Below are 21,799 nucleotides of genomic sequence, written 5' to 3' on the forward strand. Positions count from 1 at the left end.
TCACATGATGCCGAACATGTTGTCCATCTTCGGATGGTTTGACCTTAATCTCCACTAATCGTTTATCAACCACAAGGAAGCAATAGTTCAAAGTCAGTTTATGTTTTTTTTTTAAACATAACAAATAAAGACAGGCATGTGAACAGAGATGTTACATGTGGCCATACTAAATAAATCTGTAATCCCAATGCTATATCATGAAAAGACTGATCTGAAAGGAAACAGAGGCAAGTGATACCTATAGCTAAACACCTGTTATATTTCCGCTGACAATCCCATTGTTCACTAATCTACTACACTTAGTATGCAAGATAGAATTACGCAAGTTCATTGCGTTTAAATCAGGCTCAGAATCTACGATGCATTAAAATCAGGACACAAGGTACATGTGGCATATTTGCAGAGCAATTATGAGCATGCAAATGTCTAGCCTGCCATTCCAATGGCAGCTGGTGCAATGTGTCTATGTAAATATCCAGCATCTGAACTTACTGAGTCACAAACAAACACTCCAAAACCACAGCAAAAGCTATTTATTTCCCTCCCTGTAATCCTCTCTTTGCATTATTGTCCAGTCATTCCATTCCAGATGGTAAGGCAAAGATGAGAGTGCATGAGAAGGCAAAGGTCCATGATGAAGCACAGCTGGCTTGGTGGCACGTACCTGGTGCTTGTTGTGCTTCATTAGCACTGCTATTTATTCCCATCCAAAAAAAGCGTTTGATGTGGTTCCACCTGGACTGTGCAGAATACAGTTTCATGGACTGAGCATAATTTAGATCTAAACATGCATCGACCGGACAAAGAAAAGGGCATTAGAATATGAAAGTTCATAATCCACCAAATTCAGATTTCCAGATCTATTTCCAGAGCATTTCATGGAGCAATGACAATCAAAACAATCAAGTCATGCCAAATTGACAATTTCAGAGCTAGTAAAGAATCATAAATCAAACTCAATTTAAATAATAAAAAAATATTTACACCGCTAAACATAAAGAACCTGTTCTGCTCCACAAATGGCTTTCTGCTCCTGTCTTCAGCTCTGATATCTCTCTCAACTGCATTACTCTCACACAGACTCATTTCTGTCGTTACAGCCCTATACAAATGCTAATTAACAATTGCTATGAAAAGCTAAATGGGAAACTATTCTAATCTCACTAAGAGACTTGTGGCTCTGCAGCACACAACAGCTGTTATGCACACATGCATACTAATATCCCATTGCCAGGGACATGAAAGCAAATGTCCCATATTTTCTCATTCATTAATCATCATTCAGTTGTATCGATGTTAGACTGCCTGCAGGTCACCTATGAAGCCATCAGATTATGTACCAAACTGCAGTGTGAACGTCAAAAAGAAATAGCCTAGCACTACAGTGACTTAAGCACACACAATGAAGAGGTTTTCGAAGTGTGAACGCCAAATATAGTCAATGTCCTGAAGAGTTATTTAAAAATAACTCTAAATCTTATCACCAATCTTAATTAAATCACGTTTGACACACAACAGCCTGTAACCTCATAAACACAACACACTACATTCTGGCACGTTTAGCATAATGTTGCATTCATTTACACCTGAGGCCCAATAAAAACACCGACCGATGCAGTTGGCCTGTGTTTCCTCACTTGACAGAAAATAACAAGTGTAGCCTTTTTGCATTGTCCATTTGTGGGTTTTCAATATTTGAGTCTATCTTCATGCTTAAATATATTAAAATATATTAAATATTCAGTATTTTTACAGCATGATGGGATGACAAGAAAATATTTTCATTTCATCTTCTCAAAATGCTCAACCATTTGATTCAACCCAGACACCCAATGTTTTGTAAAATCAGACAATAATTTTGATTTAATTTATGGGAAATAGCTACCAACGTTTGGTCCCAAATTAGGTGGATAATAGTTAAATTTTACAGCCATTGTTAATTTTTTTGTTTTTAAATATTTTCCTATTACATTTAGATTTATTTAGAGGTCCCTGGTAACAGGGTTGTAAAAGTTACAAAACCCATATAAATGGAATAGAAATAAACAGCTTAAATAATATTTAGTTTGAAAACATTGAGGCTGACAATCAACATTTCGGTTAAGTATAGCCTTTTACAATTTGCTAAAATAAAAATAAAAACTATGTACATTTTTAAAAGTGTTTAGGCCCCATTTGCACCCTATTAATAGAAAGTGTATATAAACGTTTAAAAAGCCTGTATTTTGTTTTTTTAAGAAACAAAGACATGAAAGGAAGATGCAATAACGAAAGGAAGAGCCTTGTTCTCGTTGTCTTTTGTGGGGTTTCCTATGGCTGTAAAGGTTTTTTTTTTTTTTTTTTTTTTTCATCATGCAATGACAGTCAGCAGGTCCATCTAGTTCTCAAATGAAAATTAATAAATACCCAATTCAAATATTTACATTTTAGAAATGCGCCATTATGAACAAATATTGAGGGTGAAGCCTGAGAATGATGGGAACACCTGCTGGTGGCCGAGCAAGATTTCAATGAAACATAGACTTTCATAATGGGCCGTTTATCGTGTCAATACAGCACGACACACAATGAAAGCTTAATTTCAAACGCCGTTCGGAATAAACGGACAAGTTTCGTGTATTTCAAAGAAACGCGTCCTTTGTGAGCCCTGCCATATTGCCGTGAAAATCCGCATCATCATCGGTTGCCATGGGAGAAGCACGACTGGATGCTCCTCATCGACTCAAATACTGCACCTACTGCGCATTCTCCTTACGAAAAGCGTCTCGACAGAAACTCTGAGAGAATAACGCTGCATTCATAAAACTCACCGACTGCAGCGATGAATCCTCGACCTGTCCGGTTTCATGGGATTGATGTAGGTTTGGTGTGTAGTGGGCGCGCGCCGCAGCTTCTCTTTCTCCTCGAGCGCTCCTGCTGCTGTCAAACGCGCAGCGCCGTCACGCGCACGCTCAGTGCAGGCGCAGCTGCAGCGACACGCGAGACTAATCAACGGATCACACAAACACCACTACCAGACTCTGTAATCCAGAGAGCACGCTCTGTATATTCTTAACGTTAAAAGAATGGTTCAAAAGTTTGTTTTTGAAAGAAACGCATAGCTACTTTTATTAATGACTGACTGAATTGATCGAAATTTACAGTAGGCTCCACAAACAAATTCATCAATTCACTCGTATCCACACGTATATGTTAGTGTGAGTGTGTTTTAACTCTGTTTTTTTCCATGTCATTAAAGTACAGTCATGAAAAACAACCTCAAATCTACAATTTTCAGTCTACACACAACTTTTTCAAAGCCATATTTAACCTTGTGTTTTTGTGCAGATGGATAGAGTTGCTTTGTGATGTTTTTTTTTTCTTCTTTTTTTTCTCAGTGCAGGACATTTGATTTATGATAGCTTAGTGGTTTGGCAATGCAAGTGAAAATGAGCATGTTAGTCGTCCCACTGAACAGCATCGTGTCTGAAACCCATGCAGGCAGCCACGTCTTAAAACGTGAATAGATGTATCTACTTACTATACACAAAACCATTATTGTTCTCAAGAGTCCTGGCACATTTGTAATATCATGGAAATTGGAATATTAAGGACTACAAGACACAACAGATGACAAATGGTGACATAAATGAAAAAAAAATATATAGAAATAGTATGGTTACTGAACTAAAGAATAACCAAAATAGACTAGCATGTAGTGGGACTGAAAATAAAAGACATGGAAACTAAATTCTAACCAAAATTTTAAACAAGAAAGTATGTTTAAACAAGAACGTCTGTTCTGATAGGCTACCTAAAGTGCACTCTCAATACAACCGTAGCTCACGTCTCTCTGAGGTAATGCAGACTGGCTTTGTTTAAACGTCCCACTTCCTACATTGGTTTGCAGATGGCTTTGAAAACATATATCATCTAGAAATAATTGTACCAGAGCCAACCGGTAGTTGCTTGTACAGTCTGTTCTTTTTCCAGCAAGGGAATTTTTTGAGAGGCTGATCACCAATGAGTGGATCTTGACATCCTGCTCTCTCGCCCTAACCAAACCCTAACCTTATCCCTAAACCTAAGTTAAGCTCCACCTCTTAGATCAACAGAAAATAATAATATTGCACTTGAGCATATCATTGGAATCATTTTAGGGACATCTAGGTTACACTTGAGGTGTCAGAATGCTCTAGTCTGGTCTTCCATTGCCTGGCTAAGGGGATTCTGGGAAGAGGTGATGCAAGAGTTGAATCAGACATGGTCCTATCTGCTCTAAAGCTCCTCGATCGATGGAAGTAACAAACCAGTGACCTTCTCAGCTCTAGCATTTGTGTGTTTATGGATTACGACAAAAACTGCAGTGATTGCGTAACAGTAACAAGACTGGAAACAATATAGAAACTGTTCAATAAAGAAGGCATTTCCAGTGCAGTCCGCTGCCTCACATGTACACGGCAGCTCCCAGTAGCACTGAAATGTGGATTTGAGCATATTTCCATCAAATATAGTCTCTCCTCACACTCACCTGTGGGATTTGACACATCATTGAACATTTCCATGGATAAGACACATTCCTCACTTCAGGTCAGGCTACATAACTGAGGTCTTATGAGGAAATAACCAACCTCACTGACCTTTATTGTATAAAGGTGGCTAATTTTCAGAGGCTCATCCGTCTATAAATGTTCATATTTCTCATTGGGCTATACAATTTTAAATATATAGAACATCTATGTGTTTGGCTTGACAGGCTGCTAAAACACCAGCTAATGTGCCAACAGTGTGGAACAACAGACAAACAGAAATCAATTTTGCAATTGGAAAAATCAATTAAATACTGCCAGATTAATTACAAATGGAATAAAATGCTTGTGGTTCAGATTTAAATAGCTTTCACCTCAAGTACATGTTAGATTCCCAATGATCAGCACTCTTTATCAATATTAAGAGGAACAAAAAATAGTTATCTAAAATAATAAGATCTTATCTGAGAAGGAAAAACTGAAACTGAAATAAGCTGAGGTTTAAAAACCTTTATTTCTCTTCATAACCACGACGGAGTAATAGTGTTTAAAGGTGTTATTAGGAAAAATGGTATTTCTGAATCAAGCTGTTCAAATTGAATATACAGCATTGTCATGATTTTACTTAACACATTCAAGGATTAATGATATTTTACATATTATACACTCAATCTGAACAGAACCAATAAATTATGTCAAATATTTTCCTGCCAAGTGCACACAGAAGCAGATAAAAAGGTATACTGAAAAGCAGCCAATGCATTCAAACATAGTACACTAAATCATAATCACTTCATTAGTATTTCCACAATGACCAATGTAAGATTAAGAGTCATCTTCAACAATAATACAACTGCATTGAGTGCTTTCAAAACATTCTGTGCAAACTTTTTAAAACATCAGACAGTGCTGTTGGTTCCTTTTGCGGTCTGACATAAAGGTTAATTAAGGACATTTAACTTTGAATAAAAACTGAAAAAGTTTTTTTTGCACACACTTGGGTCTGTGAATCAGCAGCTCGCCTCATGCCTCAACTCTACCTGCATTATTGTGCAGAATAAACAACTAAGGATTTTCTTGAGGAGACACTTAACAGTTTTATCCTATTGTAAATTAATGGATCAAATTGACATTAGTACATCCCAACAAACAACAAGCAGCACATGCAAGTAATAGCTAGTCAGTGTTGTCGCTAACATTTCATGCCTGCAAGGCTCTTTGTTTCAAACAAGACCCACAACAGGGACAATAACTATCCTTACAGTAACTACAAAGCCTTAAAATCAGACATACAATGAACCTATTCAGTCTTCTTATGTGGTCGATATGAGGCAACAGACCTGATCCCCTATTTTAATTTATATGGCAATGTAACACTTAATTCCATTGCTTTCATTGTTATACATTAGAGAGACAACAGAAAAGGTCAGTGGTTGTGCAAGTTTGGTTTAGAGTTTCAGAGTTTGGAGCGAAAGGGAAATCCATCGTACATGTCAGCTTTAAGTTGTGCCCATTCTGCCAGCTTTTGAACGACGCCCTTTTCTTGAGTGAGAACACTAGCCACTTTCCTTAACTTATTCTCGTTACGCTCCAGGTAGATGCGACCCTCACCCAGCAAGAAGTCCAGCCTGTCCTGCCTGTTCTCATCCAACGGGACATCCTCACTCATGTAAGGGTTCAAACGAAAGTAGGTGTTCGGGGGAAGGAGGGCGTCCAGCATCGTGTGGACCTCTACAATACAAAAAGATCAATAGTAGTTTATGTAGTGAGTGACAATGACAAACAACTGTAACAATTGCAATGTTTCAACATTTAAAGAGAACATATTGTGCTTTTTGACATTTTCAACTTTCTTTAGTGTGTGATGTTGCTGTTTGAGGATGAAAAGGTCTACAAAGATACAAAGCATAAAGTCCACTTCAAAAAGAAAGTCTATTGATTGCGCCTTGATTGTAGTCTTGAGTTTTCTTCCAGGAACATACTCATCACAATATCCCTCATTTAAATAAGTCCCGCCCAAGGCATACGGAAAAGAAAGGGGCGAGGCCTGGTTGAGTTGCGTTAGTCATGTGTTAATGTTAATGAGCGTTAGTAACTCACGGTTATGGTACCGTAAGGGACGTGACACTTATGAAACACACTCAAAATGTTTAATTGATCACAACACGCTGGTCCAAGCCGACCAATCAGACCACATTGTGCTTTTCGGAAAGAAGAGGCTTCATAGAGAAAGGAACTGAACAGAGCGTTACTGACAGACTGGGAAGAGAGGTGCTGCAATAATGTCAAATATGTGGAAAAATAAGGTGTTTTTTGAACATTCAAGCATGAAAACCTATTCAGGTAGACCCCAAAAACTAAAGTCATATTACAGTTTTCATTACACTGTTGTATAGTTGTATAAAATGTTAAAATCAGAGTGAGAGCTGCTAATTTTTAACTTTGGGATCCTTCAGAGGGATATGCAGAGCCCTAAATGCTACACAACGCACTGACAGCAGACAAATGTATCCCAGATCACGTGACCCTATCGTCTCACCTTCAGTGTCTGTGGCGCTGCTGATGACGTTGGTGAGTTTGGTCTTTAGGCTGGTGTAAGTGCTTGAGCTGGTCTTGGCGACGGTTTCGTATCGGCCTGTTCCCAGAGACACCACACACTGCACAGGGGTGTTGGGCCACAAACACTTGCTCTCATGGATGGCCAGAGCAGTAGGGTTGTTGATCAAGAGACCACCGTCCTGGATAAAATCAAAAACATTGACCACATTTGATCATATCACAATCAACTAACCATATTTGTGAGGAACCGAGAAGAGATTCTTGTGTGCTCTATCTCAACTAAAATTGGAGAAACTAAAATATACTATTTAAAAGAAATCTTGAGGTTCTGCCAAAATAACTGCATCTATTCTTGTCCAAAAGCAAGGCTTCTTTGTGGAAATCTGGGTTATTCTTTGAAAAACTAGAGGTACGACATAAAAGAGGTGAATTTGCATTTCCAGCTGATATGATTATGGGAATCATCACTGTTGAGTATAATGGATGAAGGATCTCTCCTCTGTAGGAGACGTGGGTAGATGTGTTAATTTGACCTGAGGCATTTGAAATCCATTTACTTGGCATCATCCTTCTCCGTTTCAATGTCTCCTTTAAGGAGCACATCACAAAACAAGATGAAATCGTCTGCTAAACAACATCCTTTATTTCTCTAGTATGCCCTACATTTTAGTGACACGGATACTGATGCATATCAGTGAACTACACTCTGCTTTCTGAGTACAAAGCTAACAATTGATGCGTCAACAAATCAATCAATCAAAAGCTAATAAATGGGATATTTCACCCCTAAATTAAAAATGTCTTTCAAAGCCTGTATGCCTTTCTTTCTTATGTGGAACACAAAAGAAGATACTTGGCAAAATGTCTAAGCTGCTCTTTTCGACACATTGAAAGTGAATGGTGACCATGGCTGTCAAGCTTAAGTTTCACTCTATTACTCTCAGAAAACTATCATGTTGTTTTAGAAGACTTGGAATATAATGCATGGGTCATATAGATTACTTTTATGGTACTTTTTGCAGATTGAAAGCTGATGGTCACCATCCAGTTTGTTACAGGGTTATTATAGCTAACTTAACTATAACCATAAACTTTTTTTGTTACTTAAAAAATAAAACTTCTCATTTTGTGTTCCACATGAGAAATAAAATCCTTTTTCCTCAATGAGGGTGAGTAAATTATGGCAGAATTGTCATTTTTGGGTGAACTTTTCCTTTAATGAATGAATTGATGAATCAATCAAATGAAAAAGAAAAACAAACAAACAGTTGAGGACTGGCTTCTTGTTTGATGGTTGAAAGCCCTTGAGGAGGGTATGCATAACAGAGAACAGGCCTGGCATGTTGAGAAGAAACTGAAGTGCTATTCAGTGCAAGAAAGAGAGAGAGAGAGAGAGAGAGAGAGAGAGAGAGAGAGAGAGAGAGAGAGAGAGAGAGAGTGCAGCTTTTCCACTGGTGGCATTCGGGGTCCGGGCATCGAGTGCTCTGTTGGCAACAGGGTTTAGAGCCAAGAGCCTCTACTACATTTGCATTTTAATTAGAACACATTCATCCCACACTGCAAAAACATACATCAAAACACATCACAGCAGCTTTGAATGACGAATCATGGGAAGATTGACCTAATGAATGTGCATTAAGTGGGTTTGGTTGGCCCTTAGGCCAATAAATTGGAATCATCTACACAGACTAGATGAAGATCTAAAAATAGTTCATTCTCATCTTGTTCGACAATAAATTAGGCCTTACCTGAGGACAATGTCACTCAAATCTTCTCTTCTATTGTTCCCCAAAGAACATTTGACCACTAAATGAGGATTATTTCTGATGGACGCATGAAAGCAACATGTGGGTCAATGGAGTGTAAGAGTGTCCATGATAAAGAAAAGGAAGAATCTTTTTAAATAATGGACAAAGAAAACATTTGAGCATTTCTGGTGAACATGAATTTTTTTCTTTTTATATTAATAAGAAGTTAAGAATACTTTGTTCAAATACTATTATCTTTATATAAAATTAATCATAACATAGATTATATGAATAAAATGACACAAGACTATGCCAAATGACTTGAATTTAATTCTTTTAATAATGCTTTTTTCTTCCATTTTTAACTTCCCCTAATATTAAATATTAAAATGAATATCAATTCAGAAATGAACTGTATTTTTAGTGTAATTTTTAATAAATGAATATATTAAAAATGTAAATGTATAAATCAACAGAAAAAATTACCTATGTGACATAATTTTTACTTAATGCCCATCAACAATATCTAAATTCATTTTAACTCAGAAATTAACTGTATTTTGAATAACTAAATAGTTTTTTTTTTTTTTTTCACGTAAAATAAATCATGTAATTTACTCATGTGACATATCAGGACATTTTTTTAGTTTATGCCCCAACAAATATTAAAATGAATTATAATTCAGAAATTGACTGTATTTTAAATGTACTTTGAATAAATGAATAGATAAAAAATTGCCGTTTTATACCACCATTTCTAAATACTAACAGGCTCATCTTCCTATTGACCACAGATCTCATCAGACTCTGAATGAATCTGGGCATTCATTTAGCTCTGTGACCAATAGCTTTACTGGCCTATTTGGGAACACAGGGACATTGTGGAAAGCAGTATGTGAACTTGGTGGGTGTCAATAAGCAGACGGACAGAATGACGCCTTCCTGATGGCGCAACAGCCACCGCTGAGGGCTACGATTCAACATTAATGTCTGCCGCTTGGCGGAGAGACTTTTAGGCTGATGAAACCCAGGCTGTGAGGGTGCGTTCAGTGTGGCAGCCGTGGCACCGTGCCAGTTTGAGCTGGATGAAGACAAGCAGACAGGCAAAAAGACCTGACAGCTACGCCAGTGTAGTGCAGAAACATATTCAGATCATGAACTATTAAAAATAATACACTTTCCTGAACAAATCTTGCTTGTGTATCCCTTCTGTATTATAGTGTGTTACAGTGTGTACACCAACGCACGATATCGTTATGTTTATGATAAGCCGCTTTAAAGGCTCAAGCTCTTTAAAGCAGGACTGATTCTGATTGGATGTCAATGGACTCTGCTATACTTTTCAGTTTAGAACAATTTTTTAAAACTCTATCTTTATTGTTATAGTTATCATCCTTTGTGTGATGATTCAGAGAGAAGTGGATCAGAGAATTGAGGAGTCTAAACAGACCCTCTGACAGGAATCTCTTCAAACAAAAATCTGAGAGCCACTTTAAGGCAGCCGAATTGAAGTGCCCTAAGTGACGGCACTCAAGAACACTAATGAGTCTGAATGTGCGGCACTGATGAGACAGCACAGGAAATAGTCCGAGTGCATGTACTGTATGTGCAGAGTTTGCTTTTCCTCCTTCTTTTTGACAAAACCTAAAAGGGTTTGTAATGATTATCAATAGTGCAAGATGTCTGACCGAGGATAATGTCAACAGTCAGAGGACTCATGAACATAAAGATAATATAAGGATATGTTGATAGCAAGAGCAGATAGAGTGTAGTAGATGATACAGACCAGACTTTGTGTGGTTTACCTGGTGGAGGTCATTTCCTAGAACACATTCCTGGAAGTAGCCTGGAGCAGCGGAGGAGGCTCGAATGGCCTGCCACATTTTATGCTGACAGCCACCCAGGTAGTGTGAGCGAACCCCAGGAAGGAAGTTATAATTCCTGAAGACATACGCCTTCAGCGGCAGGCCTCTGTTCACTAAGGTGCTCACTGCCGACACCTAGTGGAAGCATTGAGTGATTCATCTAAACAGTGAAAAGATTTGAATTGCATTTTTGTTACAAATATATATATTTGAAACCCACCTTCGGGCATTTAGGGTTCTTGGAAGTCTCAATCATTAGTCCATCCCCCATTCTCTCTCTGTGGTGAATAAAAGGGGAAGAAAAATACATTAAATATAAACAGCAAATGAGATAGGCATTGTATTGTAATGAATTTAAGGATTTTATTTATTGCTATTTATTTTTGCTTTATATTCAGTGTATATGTGTCTCGTCTTTACCTCTATTATTTTGTTATTTCTATTTCAGCTTCAAAATATTTGTTGGACTAAATAAAATAATAAAATAAAAAACAAATAATAAAATAAAAAATAAAATAAAATAAATAATAATAATAATTTAAAAAATAAAATAAAATAAAATAAAATAAAATATTGTGCCCCAAACAGGCTTGTTCACTTCATTGTCTTACTTGAGGATCTCCTCCCAAATCTGGCTGTCATAGTACGCGTGACTCCAGCCCATTTTCACTGTGCCCACAATCAGGTTTTGTTTAAAGACATCAGATCCCAATTTCCGATAGAGTTCCTCACACTCATCCAGAGGGATCTGGAACACACCCAGCATAAAGGCTAGAATGGCCCCTAAGAAAAATCATAGAAGATTTAGAAGACATAGAAGAAGAAGATTGTTCACTCCTACACCTTGTAGACATTTTGCGAGTAATTTTAATAATATACCTGTACTAACTCCACATATGTAGTCAAAGAGCTGATAGATGGGCTTCCCTGTCAAACTCTCCAGCCTGTACAAAGCCTGTAATGCAACCAAACCCCTACAAAACAATGACATAAAATTACAGGCCTGCACACGTCACTGTACATACAGTATAAAAAATGTTCATAAATCTTATAACATGAAACTAAAGGATCGATTCACGAAGCAAATTAAAAGTTTAAGAGTAGTTGACGGATAAAATCATGCACAATACGTTTTTTTTTTTTTACACTTTAGGATAAACATTTATAGGGAAATGTATGCAAATGTGTTCAGTTATAGTTCTAATCCTATATCTGGTCACAATTTATTTATATAATTATAAGTTTTATCACTACTTAATTATTCAATTTAAATATTTCATAAGGTCTTTATTTGATAATTATATTGGTAACACTTTACAATAAGGTCTCATTTGTTAACATTAGTTAATGTATTGATTAATATGAACTAACAATGAGTAAATATATTTTTACAGAATTTATTAACCTTTATACTTCAGAATGTTCATATTCCGGTTAGTTCAGTGTGTTGACTAATGTTAAAAGAAACAACTTATGATCTTAAAAATGTATTCATAAATTTTGAGACTAACATTAGCTAAGATTAACAAATGCTGTAGAATTAACTAGATGTACCGCATGGCGGTACAAAATATGACCGCCGCTCAGGCCTGCACTGGCTTTCCACAAAAATAAATGACGTGGAGCAATTTGGCTGTATTGCGTGTTTATGTATATAAGTTGTATATTTTAAAAGACTGTCTGGAGTATTCCTGTGGATCATGGATAATTTAGAGTTTTGTAATTATTTGCCATTACTATTTAAGTTTTATATCAAAAGTCATTAGTTTAGACACTTAACATCCATAATGTGAAAACGTCACATCAATAACAGTGGTTTTCCCTACATAATGTATTACAAAAATGAGTTTCAAAAACACACTTATTGTGTTCAAGCAAGTCTTTTTCATGCTACATCGGCAGTTTGTTTAATAATTCACACAGTTTGTAGGACACTTGTAAAGTGTGTGTATTTCATGTTATGTCCATAACGCTGATACAATGTATTCATAGGATGTAAAATATTATATGAAATGTGAGGATTTTTCAAGAATCAGAGGACAGAGGTTACATTAAAAGTTATGTAAATTAATTCACTGATACTAATTTTATCTATGTTTAAGGCATTGTATCTACCAATATAAGTCCAACTGTCACATCCATAATGCTGAAACTGTTGTATAATAAAAGGGAAGAACAAATAAATATGAAAAATCTGTGATTTTTTTTTTCAAAGGACCCTCCCATTAAATTTCTACAAACCTCTACCAAACGGTTGAGGTGCCTGTTGATGGTAAAAGTCAGTTATCTGACTTTGGCATGGGTTTGTTGTGTTTTACTGAAATAAAAAACATTTTTTCCCCAAAAAAGTGGTTTTATCTTGTAGCCCTGGTCCCAGAGTTTTAAAAAAACAATGTTAACAAAATTAAACTCATTCCTACTGTACCTAGTAGAACACTTAAGTAAATGTCCCATTGAAATTAATGGGATTTTATGGATTTAGGTGAAGAAAGTTTACACATAATACATTTTGGTCTGTACCATGAAGAGAAAACTGATTCAACTATATAAACTATATATTTTCTGAAAGCGTAGACTCTCAGGATGTGATCTAACATGGCATGAAACATGTCCCACCCACCTCATTAGTATACTGCCCAAGCATAACACATTGGGTATTGGTAAATCGGGTATATGGCTGATACCTAAAAAAAGTAGTAGTATGTGCATGTCTGTCTGTGTGTGTGTGTATGTGTGTGTGTTTGTGTATGTGTGTGTCTGTGTGTGTGTGTGTGTGTGTGTGTGTCTGTGCGTGTATGTATGCGTGCGTACATGTGTGTGCGCGTGTGTGTTTGTGTGTGTGTGTCTGTGCGTGTGGATGTCAGTGTGTGTGCATGCTTGCGTTTGTTTATATTCCTGCATGTGTGTGTGACAGTATCATCCTAAACCAGCAACCCTTCGCTCAACAGCACCATCTACAGGCCGATGAGTGTACAGTCAATAAATGTGCACATAAATGAATTTATTTTATACCCCCCCCCATGGATGAAATTCTACGAAACTTAGCATACCCCCAGAGGATGTCAAGTTAATCATACACATGAAATATGGTGCAGTTCTGAACATCTCAACTGAAGATGGGGCGATTAAAGCAGAATAATATTGCATTTTCATTTTTTATGGGAAGGGGCGCAAATCACAAATGAGTGATTATGGGCTAGGTTGATGTGGGCCCTTAAGACCAACATACCATACAAATTTCTTCATCCTCGGTGCCACGGTTCAGGTAGTTATTTAGGAAAAACTGCATTTTTTGGGTTTGGGGGGGCCCAGCGCGGGGGGGAGGGAGTGGCCCCCGGGGACCAAACGAAATTTTTCCGTAAAAGTCTAGTGGGGCTACATGCCCACCAAATTTCATGTTCCCCGGTGTTTCGGTGTCCCTGGTATCATTGACGAAATATTCAGTAGATTCCCTATATGACCGCTTTCGCTAGCTATGCTAGCGGCGGTCATAATAAGCGCTTTACATGAATTGTTACACAGTTTTGTTAGTCATGTTAATGTATTTAACTAGAGTTAACAATTACTGTAAAGTGTTACTATTAATAATTTATGTCTATAGATCTATAAGATTTTTTTTTACTTATCATGACCCACTGCTGTCATTTTGTTTATTTTAGTTTTGTTTATATTGTTTATTTTAGTTTTTTATTCTAGGTAAAATTGTGACAAATTTAAAACATGAAAATTAGCCTAGTATGACAGACAACATCTAAAGGGATTGCAAAATTGTGTCAGTTCTATTTTTGGATGACCTACTTTTAGGTACATTTGGGCTGACCTAGTTTTATCTTAAGTCATTTCACAATCTGTTAACTTTAGGTTAATCATTTTTTTCCCCCAACTATCATCTGTCTGTCACCTGGTGCCTCCTCCGTCAATGGAGAGAACACGTATCCCTCTGCCTTTCACCGGGTCATTGTAGCCCACCAGGGCCAGAGCCTGCCTCACTGCAGCCTGCAGCTTGACATCTCGTGCCTGCCTCAAACGCAACAGACAAGAGATGATCTTCTCCTGAACACAGCGAGAGAAAGGAAGAAATGAAAAACAGAACGTTATTGATTGAGATTACGATGTAGAAAAATAAAGTAGTCCTCTCCTCACAGACACTTACAGAGACCGCCACTCCTCTGGTCTCAGGAAACTCCAGCAGGTGGAAGCTCAGTTCCTCCACCCTGCTGATGGTGATCTTCACATCTGTGACTCGCTGAAGACTCTTGACCAGTGCTCTGGTTCGGTTATCCACACTGACACGTGCTATAATCTACGTACAACACACAGAATGGTCACTTTTGATCTTTAAACATTATAATCAATGGGAAATTTATATATTTTGCATAGGCAATGGGCTTCATTCATGAAACATGAGCAGAGGGAATTTGCGTGTAAATCAAAAAAATCCATTGTTTATGTGACAATTTATACACGAATGAATTGCACACAGATTCATTCTGTTCCTGTTGCATGAATTATATATAATGTATATATACTAACAATTTTGGTAATATATGCTAATACATATATATATATACATCCACTATATATATATATTAGCATATACAGACCCTTTCCAAAAAATTAGAATATCATGGAAAAGTTTATTTATTTCCATAATTCCATTCAAAACGTTAAACTTCCATAGATTATAGATTCAGGGCCCACAGGGTCCACTGTGCTTTATTAAATCCAGAGTCAACGCAGCCGTCTACCAGGACATTTTCAGAGCACTTCATGCTTCATTCTCCAGCAGGATTTGCACCTGCCCACACTGCCAAAAGAACCAAAACCTGGTTCAATGACCATGGTATCACTGTGTAATTACTGTGTGATTTCATGTAATATTCTAATTTTTTGAAATCCTGTTTTCGTGGGTTTTATGAGCTGGAAGCCCAAATTATGTACAAATAAACAACTAAATACTTGAAATCGTTTAAGTTGTGGGCCCTGAATCTATAATCTATGGAAGTTTAACGTTTTGAATTGAATTATGGAAATAAATAAACTTTTCCATGATATTCAAATTTTTTGGAAAGGGTCTGTATATATATATATATATATATATATATATATATATATATATATATATATATATAATATATAATATATATATATATATATATATAATATATAATATATATATATATATATATAATATATAATATATATATATATATATATATATATATATATATACATATATACATCCACTATAGATATATAGATATATATATTAGCATATACAGTATTACCAAAATTGTGTGTGGTTCTAAAAACAAGCTTAATTTATCCAATATTTTATTTTTGATAGATAGATTCAACCCCAAAACTATTCTGCTGACAACACTGAAATAAATGTATCAGTTGTTTGAAACTCAAAACTTTCACTCAAAAAAAAAAAGAAAACTCAGTTAAATCTATTCTATTCTATTTACAGGGATAGTATTCTACCTTCTCCCTCTGAGACATCAGTTTCTTTGCTTTCTCCTCTGCCTCTTTCTCCTCCTTGCTTTCTGCACTCTTTGCATCCTGAGACACGGCCACTTCGACTCCGGAGGGTTTGTCCTTCTCTGCTGTGCCACCCTTTGAGTCCGTTCTAAACTTTGGAACGAGAGGAGTGATGTAGTTACCTACAAAAGCCTGGACGCTTGGCCTAGGGTAGGACAGGTAATGACTGATGCCTTTCCTTGGCGATATGGGGATGGCTGAAACACCCTCGTCCTGAGCTGGAGCAGAAGGGGCTTGTGGACTTGGGATGGAGCCATCCTTGTCAATGGCAGAAGGACTAGGGGGCTTTTCTGGTGTGGATCTATGGGACACAGGTGCTGCCATAAGGATATGATCCTTGCTAATTTTGGGAAGAGCGCTAGGCTGGATCTGAGATGTCGGTGTTGTGTCTCCTCTATCCTGCTGTGATCGTTTGTCATCTCGTGTGTCGCTTCCAAAGTAGGCATTGACATGTTCAGCCAGGTGACTGTACGTTTCATCCATGTCGGTTGTGAACGCAGAGGGCTGGAAGCGTTGCAGCGTTTGCTTTGCAACCCCACTAGATGTGTTTCCTGTGCTGTTTGACAGATTACTAATAGATTTTGGGGTTTCTTTAGGAGGTTCCATGTCTTTTTTTACTTCAATCTCCCTGGGCGGATCAGGTGCCGCCACAGTCATGACAGCTCCAGCCTCTGCCTCGGCGCATTCCACTTTAACTTCTATAGTTTTGGCCTGAGTTGAACCGGGTTTGAGGCGTGTGATCTTTGAGAAGAGGTCGATGTTCACCGTTCCGCTCACGGCCTTGGTAACGGTGTCCAGTGTGCTCCTGATGCGCGACATGCGGCGAGGTTACTCGAGGGAATTCTGGGATATTCCTTGAGAAAACACACTTGTGTGAATTTGGCATCAAAGCTACTGAGCCATGCAGAGCTCAATCAAAGCTTTAGCCATTTCACACCTGCTAGATAAGAGCTCTGTGCTTATTTATCAGAGTAGGAGCTTCCCTCATTTTAAAGGCGACCTGTAAAGTGAAAGATTATCATTTGTTATTATTAAGTTAATAATGTCTAATGTCATAAAAAGTAAGAAACCACACAGAACATCCTTGCAACCGCATAGAAATGTGCTAAAAAACACAAACTATGGTTTGACCTGAAAACTTTAAATATAGTGCATGTATAAATATGGACCACTTTTGTGTCTTTTTTGAAGTTTGAAAACTCCATTTATTGTGACTACATGAAAAGAGTATCCAGTTCATTATTCATTTTTTTCAGTTACTTTATTGGGTAACACTTTATTTTACTGTGTCCTTGTTACATACACTCTCAGAAAAAAAGGCACAAAAGCTGTCACTGTGGTGGTACCTTTACAAAAGGTACACCTTTGTACCTAAAGAGTGCATATAAGTTGCTCAAAGGTACAAAAGGTACAAACGTGTACATATTAGTACCTAAATGGTACATAGAACCCTTTTGAAGGGTACTGTCCCAGTGACAGCTTTTGTACCTTTTTTTCTGAGTGTATGTTACATGTACTTACCATAGTATTAACAGTAAATTATGCATAATTACATGCAACTAACCTTCAACCAAATCCTAATCCTACCCTAACCCTATAGTAAGTTCATGTAGTTGCTTAATATTACTCAGTAGGCTACTTAAATATATAATTACACTGTAAGATTTGTTACGTCGCAGAGTTAATGCAACATCCGTCCCCTGTCTGTCATCACCATGGAAACCGACGTCAACATGACAGAAACACTGACAGCTATGGCGATGGACAGCGCAAATATCGCACAATGTGAGGATAAAATAAAAAATATCGACTGGGTCTCATGCAAAGACTTTACAATCGATATCGGAGAGCAGCAGATCAGGCAATACATGGACACATGGGAGATACAGCAGCCCGGCTGGCTCTACAGTCTGAAGTTCCTGCAGGAAACAGAGCTGGAGTTTAAAAAGCAATACCAGTACGGAGTCAAATGGAGCATCCCGACCCGAAGTACCCCGATCCCCACAGCCACAGCAAGCGTGTATTTCATCATAGAAATCTCCAAAATCAAACCAGATACACTGCCTGTGGACGTTCACTTCCTCGTTGAAACCAACAGGTTCACACATATTCCAGGACAAACGAGGTTCAGGGAAAAGTGGCTGATGGATGTCATTGAGAGTAATAGACTGCTTATAGACACTGTTGGCTTTTAAAACGTCGAAATCTGTCATATAACTCTATAGTGCTACTATATCTTTCAATGGAAATCAATTAAAATGATTAAACTGTTGTTTTATAAGCTGTAATACTGTATGTAACGTTACAGTTTTGTATTATAGAAATAAGAAACCTCTCTAAAGTGCCTCATATCAACCATAAAATGCTGTTTTTGCCAGTTTAGACCTAGTTATCTAAGCGCAAATGCATTTAATATGTTTAAAGAGATAACAATTGTGTTTTACATATTTTTTATAAGGCTGTTCATTGGACCATTGGTGTTGTTATGATCAGCTAAGACTGTAAAATAAATATCTCTGCTCTATTAAGAGGGAATTTGACATATTAAGCATACAAATAAAATTACATACCCGGCGAGTGCCTATTATTCGCTGTCATTTCGTTGAGAAATATTTTGAAAACAGAGAGATGAATGAATCCCAAATGGAAAATTCGACAGGAAACGTTTAGAAACAGAACAGATGACATGATGCGCACACAGCCAATCAGAGGGCCGCGAATCTCCTCTTCTTCTCAGTTGACAGGATCAACGCAAACAAAAGGGAAAGAGCGCACTGCCAACTACTGGTAATAAGTGAAACAACATGCCATACAAAAAGTAAATATCATCCCCAATCACGAAATGAGAAACTTTATAAACAAAGAATGTTTAGTTACGTAAAAAAAAAGTGATTTTTGCATATTAAATAGCAAAATAGCACATAAAAGCAAGGGCAGCATATTTCCTCTGTCTAATGCATGGTAATATATTCAAACAACAGGTTTGTCAGTTAAAATATGAACAAAATCATAATGTAATGAATACCATGATTTGCCATTTTCTACACTACTTTTAATTATATACGCATGTAGTGTGTAGCAGGGATGTTATATTTAACTAAAACTAAAACAATTTTAAAAAAAGTTTTTTGTTATATGGCAATATATCTTCATTTTCAACTTACTAAAATAAATAAAAATGAAATAAAAATGAAGACATTAAACAACTAATAAAAAGACAAAAACAAAATTACTAATACATTAAAATGAAAATATAAAAATGAAAACTAATTCAAAATATTAATAAAAACACACAGTATCTCAGAGATACTAAAATAAATAATACATTTTTTAATGTAAAACTCTTAAGCACACACATTTTCAGAGTCTGAAATCTCTTCAGCAACTAACAAGGATATACTAAATAATGCAATAATCAAAATAAAAACAGCTCTTGCTTTATTTGTTAGTATTTGGCTTACATGAGTATATATACATATTTTTAAAATTCACAGTGTTGCAAAAATCGGCCATTTCTCTCGCAGTCTGATGGAGGTTGTTCCTGGAGAGTTTGCTGGCTGTCTGAGTGAAGCTCCTGGCTTTGGTTTAGAGGAGGAAGCCTTACAGGCAGAGCTGTCCGTTCTTCTACAAACATCTCCAGTGAACGGACCCTTCTCTCCTGCTGCAGCCAGTACAGCATCTCAGTCCGGTCCCAGCGCATCTTCTCCCTGTACGGCCGGCCCTGTGAGAACCAAATCGGCGACAAGGATGAACAACGGGACGGAACAGTTTCTGGTGCAGATAACCAATGACGTGCCTTGATGCACTCACCTCATAACTGATGCTGTCACTGAAACGGGTTGTGATGTGGCCCATAGTCTTGGACAGTTCTTGGTCTATGACTGAAATCTGAGAGTTGAGATTCTCCCTTTGACTTGCCTCCTCCATTCTAGCGATAGATGAACCATGATAACCTGTGTATTTGCAATGAATCTGTATTGGATTATAATAATTTCTCGAAATATAAAGCCATGCAGGCAAAAGCAGATTTCAAGGGTCAAAATTCATTATTCTGTGCCTATGATATACCTCGCTGGAAAAATCTGTTAGGGTCTGATGCCTCCCTCTCAAAGTCCTCCAGCCTGAAGAGCAAGAGCTCCCTCTTCTGGATCAAACGAGCAGCCTCCTCCCATGCAGCAATTGCCTGATAGCACAAACAAATCCATGTGACAACATAAAAACCTTGATGATCATGATGGAAAGCCTGGAGAGTTTATTCTCATGATCTCTACCTCCTGCAGGTGGTCCCTGTACTCATGGGAGCTGTATTTGATGGCCATGTCTAGTCGCTGTCCGTCTGGCAGACGCAGGGCGTTCCAGACCCTTTCCAGCCTGACCTGAAGCTGTTCTCCATCCAGCAGACCAGCAGCTGGACCATCACCTTCCTCTCCTCCCACAGACTGAAGAACATCAATCAATCAATCAATCAATCAATCAATCAATCAATCTATCTATCTATCTATCTATCTATCTATCTATCTATCTATCTATCTATCTATCTATCTATCTATCTATCTATCTATCTATCTATCTATCTATCTATCTATCTATCTATCTGCTTGTCTGTCTATCTATCTATCTATCTATCTATCTATCTATCTATCTATCTATCTGTCTGTCTGTCTGTCTGTCTATCAGCTTGTCTGTCTGTCTGTCTGTCTGTCTGTCTGTCTGTCTGTCTGTCTATCTATCTATCTGTCTATTTGTCTGTCTGTCTGTCTATCTATCTATCTATCAGCTTGTCTGTCTGTCTGTCTGTCTGTCTGTCTGTCTATCTATCTATCTATCTATCTATCTATCTATCTATCTATCAGCTTGTCTGTCTGTCTGTCTGTCTGTCTGTCTGTCTGCTTGTCTGTCTATCTATCTATCTATCTATCTGTCTGTCTGTCTGTCTGTCTGTCTGTCTATCTATCTATCTATCTATCTATCTATCTATCTATCTATCTATCTATCTATCTATCTATCTATCTATCTATCTATCTATCTATCTGTCTGTCTGTCTGTCTGTCTGTCTATCTATCTATCAGCTTATCTATCAATCGATCTATCTATCTATCGATCTATCTATCTATCGGTCTATCAGCTTGTCTCTCTGTCTGTCTAGATCATTCAAAAAAGTGATTATTTGAGCTACAACTGTGATTCAAAATTCTTTATGCTATACAGAAATCTATCCCAAAAATAACACTAACATGACATGATAGACGAAGCAGAAATCTGTGGAAAACAGAAGTGCAGCATTATATTATGAGGAAGAGAACATGAACTCACTGCATCTTGTATTTCCTCTTCTGGATGTCTCTCTGAAACACAGATATTTCGTCACTCATTCCTTTTTGGACACTAAATAATGTATGTTCATAAATGTACCAATATTTTTTTTATATAGAAAACAATAACATGCCATCCAGTTCCGGTTCCCTCCCCAGTCCTCCCATCTTTATGGTGTTGATGTTCCAGAATCCAGGAACAAATTCATGTTTCCGTCTCCTAAGTAAATTGATCCTTTCCTGCTGCCTTCTGGAACAGATGA

At 37.2% G+C, this 21,799-nt stretch overlaps 4 protein-coding genes across 16 annotated transcripts in view; 1 reads left to right on the forward strand and 3 right to left on the reverse strand.

Moving 5' to 3' along the window:
• The window catches only part of nrcama (neuronal cell adhesion molecule a), a gene marked incomplete at its 3' end in the record, with an annotated part of 50,218 nt that extends 47,294 nt beyond the window's left edge, over positions 1–2,924 (reverse strand). For 4 of the 10 annotated variants that reach the window (XM_079869013.1, XM_079869009.1, XM_079869003.1 and 1 more), the window contains exon 1: positions 2,811–2,896. Of the gene's footprint in view, positions 1–2,810 lie in introns of all 10 variants that reach the window. The other 6 variants (XM_079869011.1, XM_079869001.1, XM_079869012.1 and 3 more) reach the window with 3 other exon arrangements.
• Positions 2,925–5,001: 2,077 nt separating this feature from the next.
• On the reverse strand, positions 5,002–18,939 carry pnpla8 (patatin-like phospholipase domain containing 8). Its single transcript, XM_079868830.1, has 10 exons — positions 18,795–18,939; positions 16,168–17,224; positions 14,834–14,983; positions 14,582–14,733; positions 11,560–11,654; positions 11,292–11,463; positions 10,901–10,958; positions 10,621–10,815; positions 7,048–7,246; positions 5,002–6,239 (listed from the first exon to the last, which is right to left on the reverse strand). Exons 2-10 carry the CDS (start codon positions 17,041–17,043, stop codon positions 5,965–5,967), a joined length of 2,172 nt encoding a protein of 723 aa, XP_079724956.1. The 5' UTR covers positions 17,044–17,224; positions 18,795–18,939; the 3' UTR covers positions 5,002–5,964.
• On the forward strand, positions 17,940–18,419 carry akap14 (A-kinase anchoring protein 14; the record flags this gene model as incomplete). The annotated part of the gene is made up of 1 exon (XM_079869633.1): positions 17,940–18,419. One exon carries the CDS (start codon positions 17,940–17,942, stop codon positions 18,417–18,419), a length of 480 nt encoding a protein of 159 aa, XP_079725759.1.
• Positions 18,940–19,532: 593 nt separating the features above from the next.
• Positions 19,533–21,799, reverse strand: part of ccdc87 (coiled-coil domain containing 87) — a 7,613-nt gene continuing 5,346 nt past the window's right edge. For all 4 annotated transcript variants that reach the window (XM_079868996.1, XM_079868997.1, XM_079868995.1 and 1 more), the window contains exons 14-19: positions 21,671–21,786; positions 21,538–21,569; positions 20,496–20,663; positions 20,293–20,407; positions 20,035–20,177; positions 19,533–19,945 (exon numbers count right to left, since the gene is read on the reverse strand). In XM_079868996.1, coding sequence (XP_079725122.1) covers positions 19,706–19,945; positions 20,035–20,177; positions 20,293–20,407; positions 20,496–20,663; positions 21,538–21,569; positions 21,671–21,786 — 814 coding nt within the window. In that variant the 3' untranslated portion in view covers positions 19,533–19,705. The remainder of the gene's footprint in view (positions 19,946–20,034; positions 20,178–20,292; positions 20,408–20,495; positions 20,664–21,537; positions 21,570–21,670; positions 21,787–21,799) is intronic.

The sequence above is a fragment of the Squalius cephalus genome (assembly GCF_949319135.1).
Source record: "Squalius cephalus genome assembly, chromosome: 4".
Lineage (NCBI taxonomy): Eukaryota > Metazoa > Chordata > Actinopteri > Cypriniformes > Leuciscidae > Squalius > Squalius cephalus.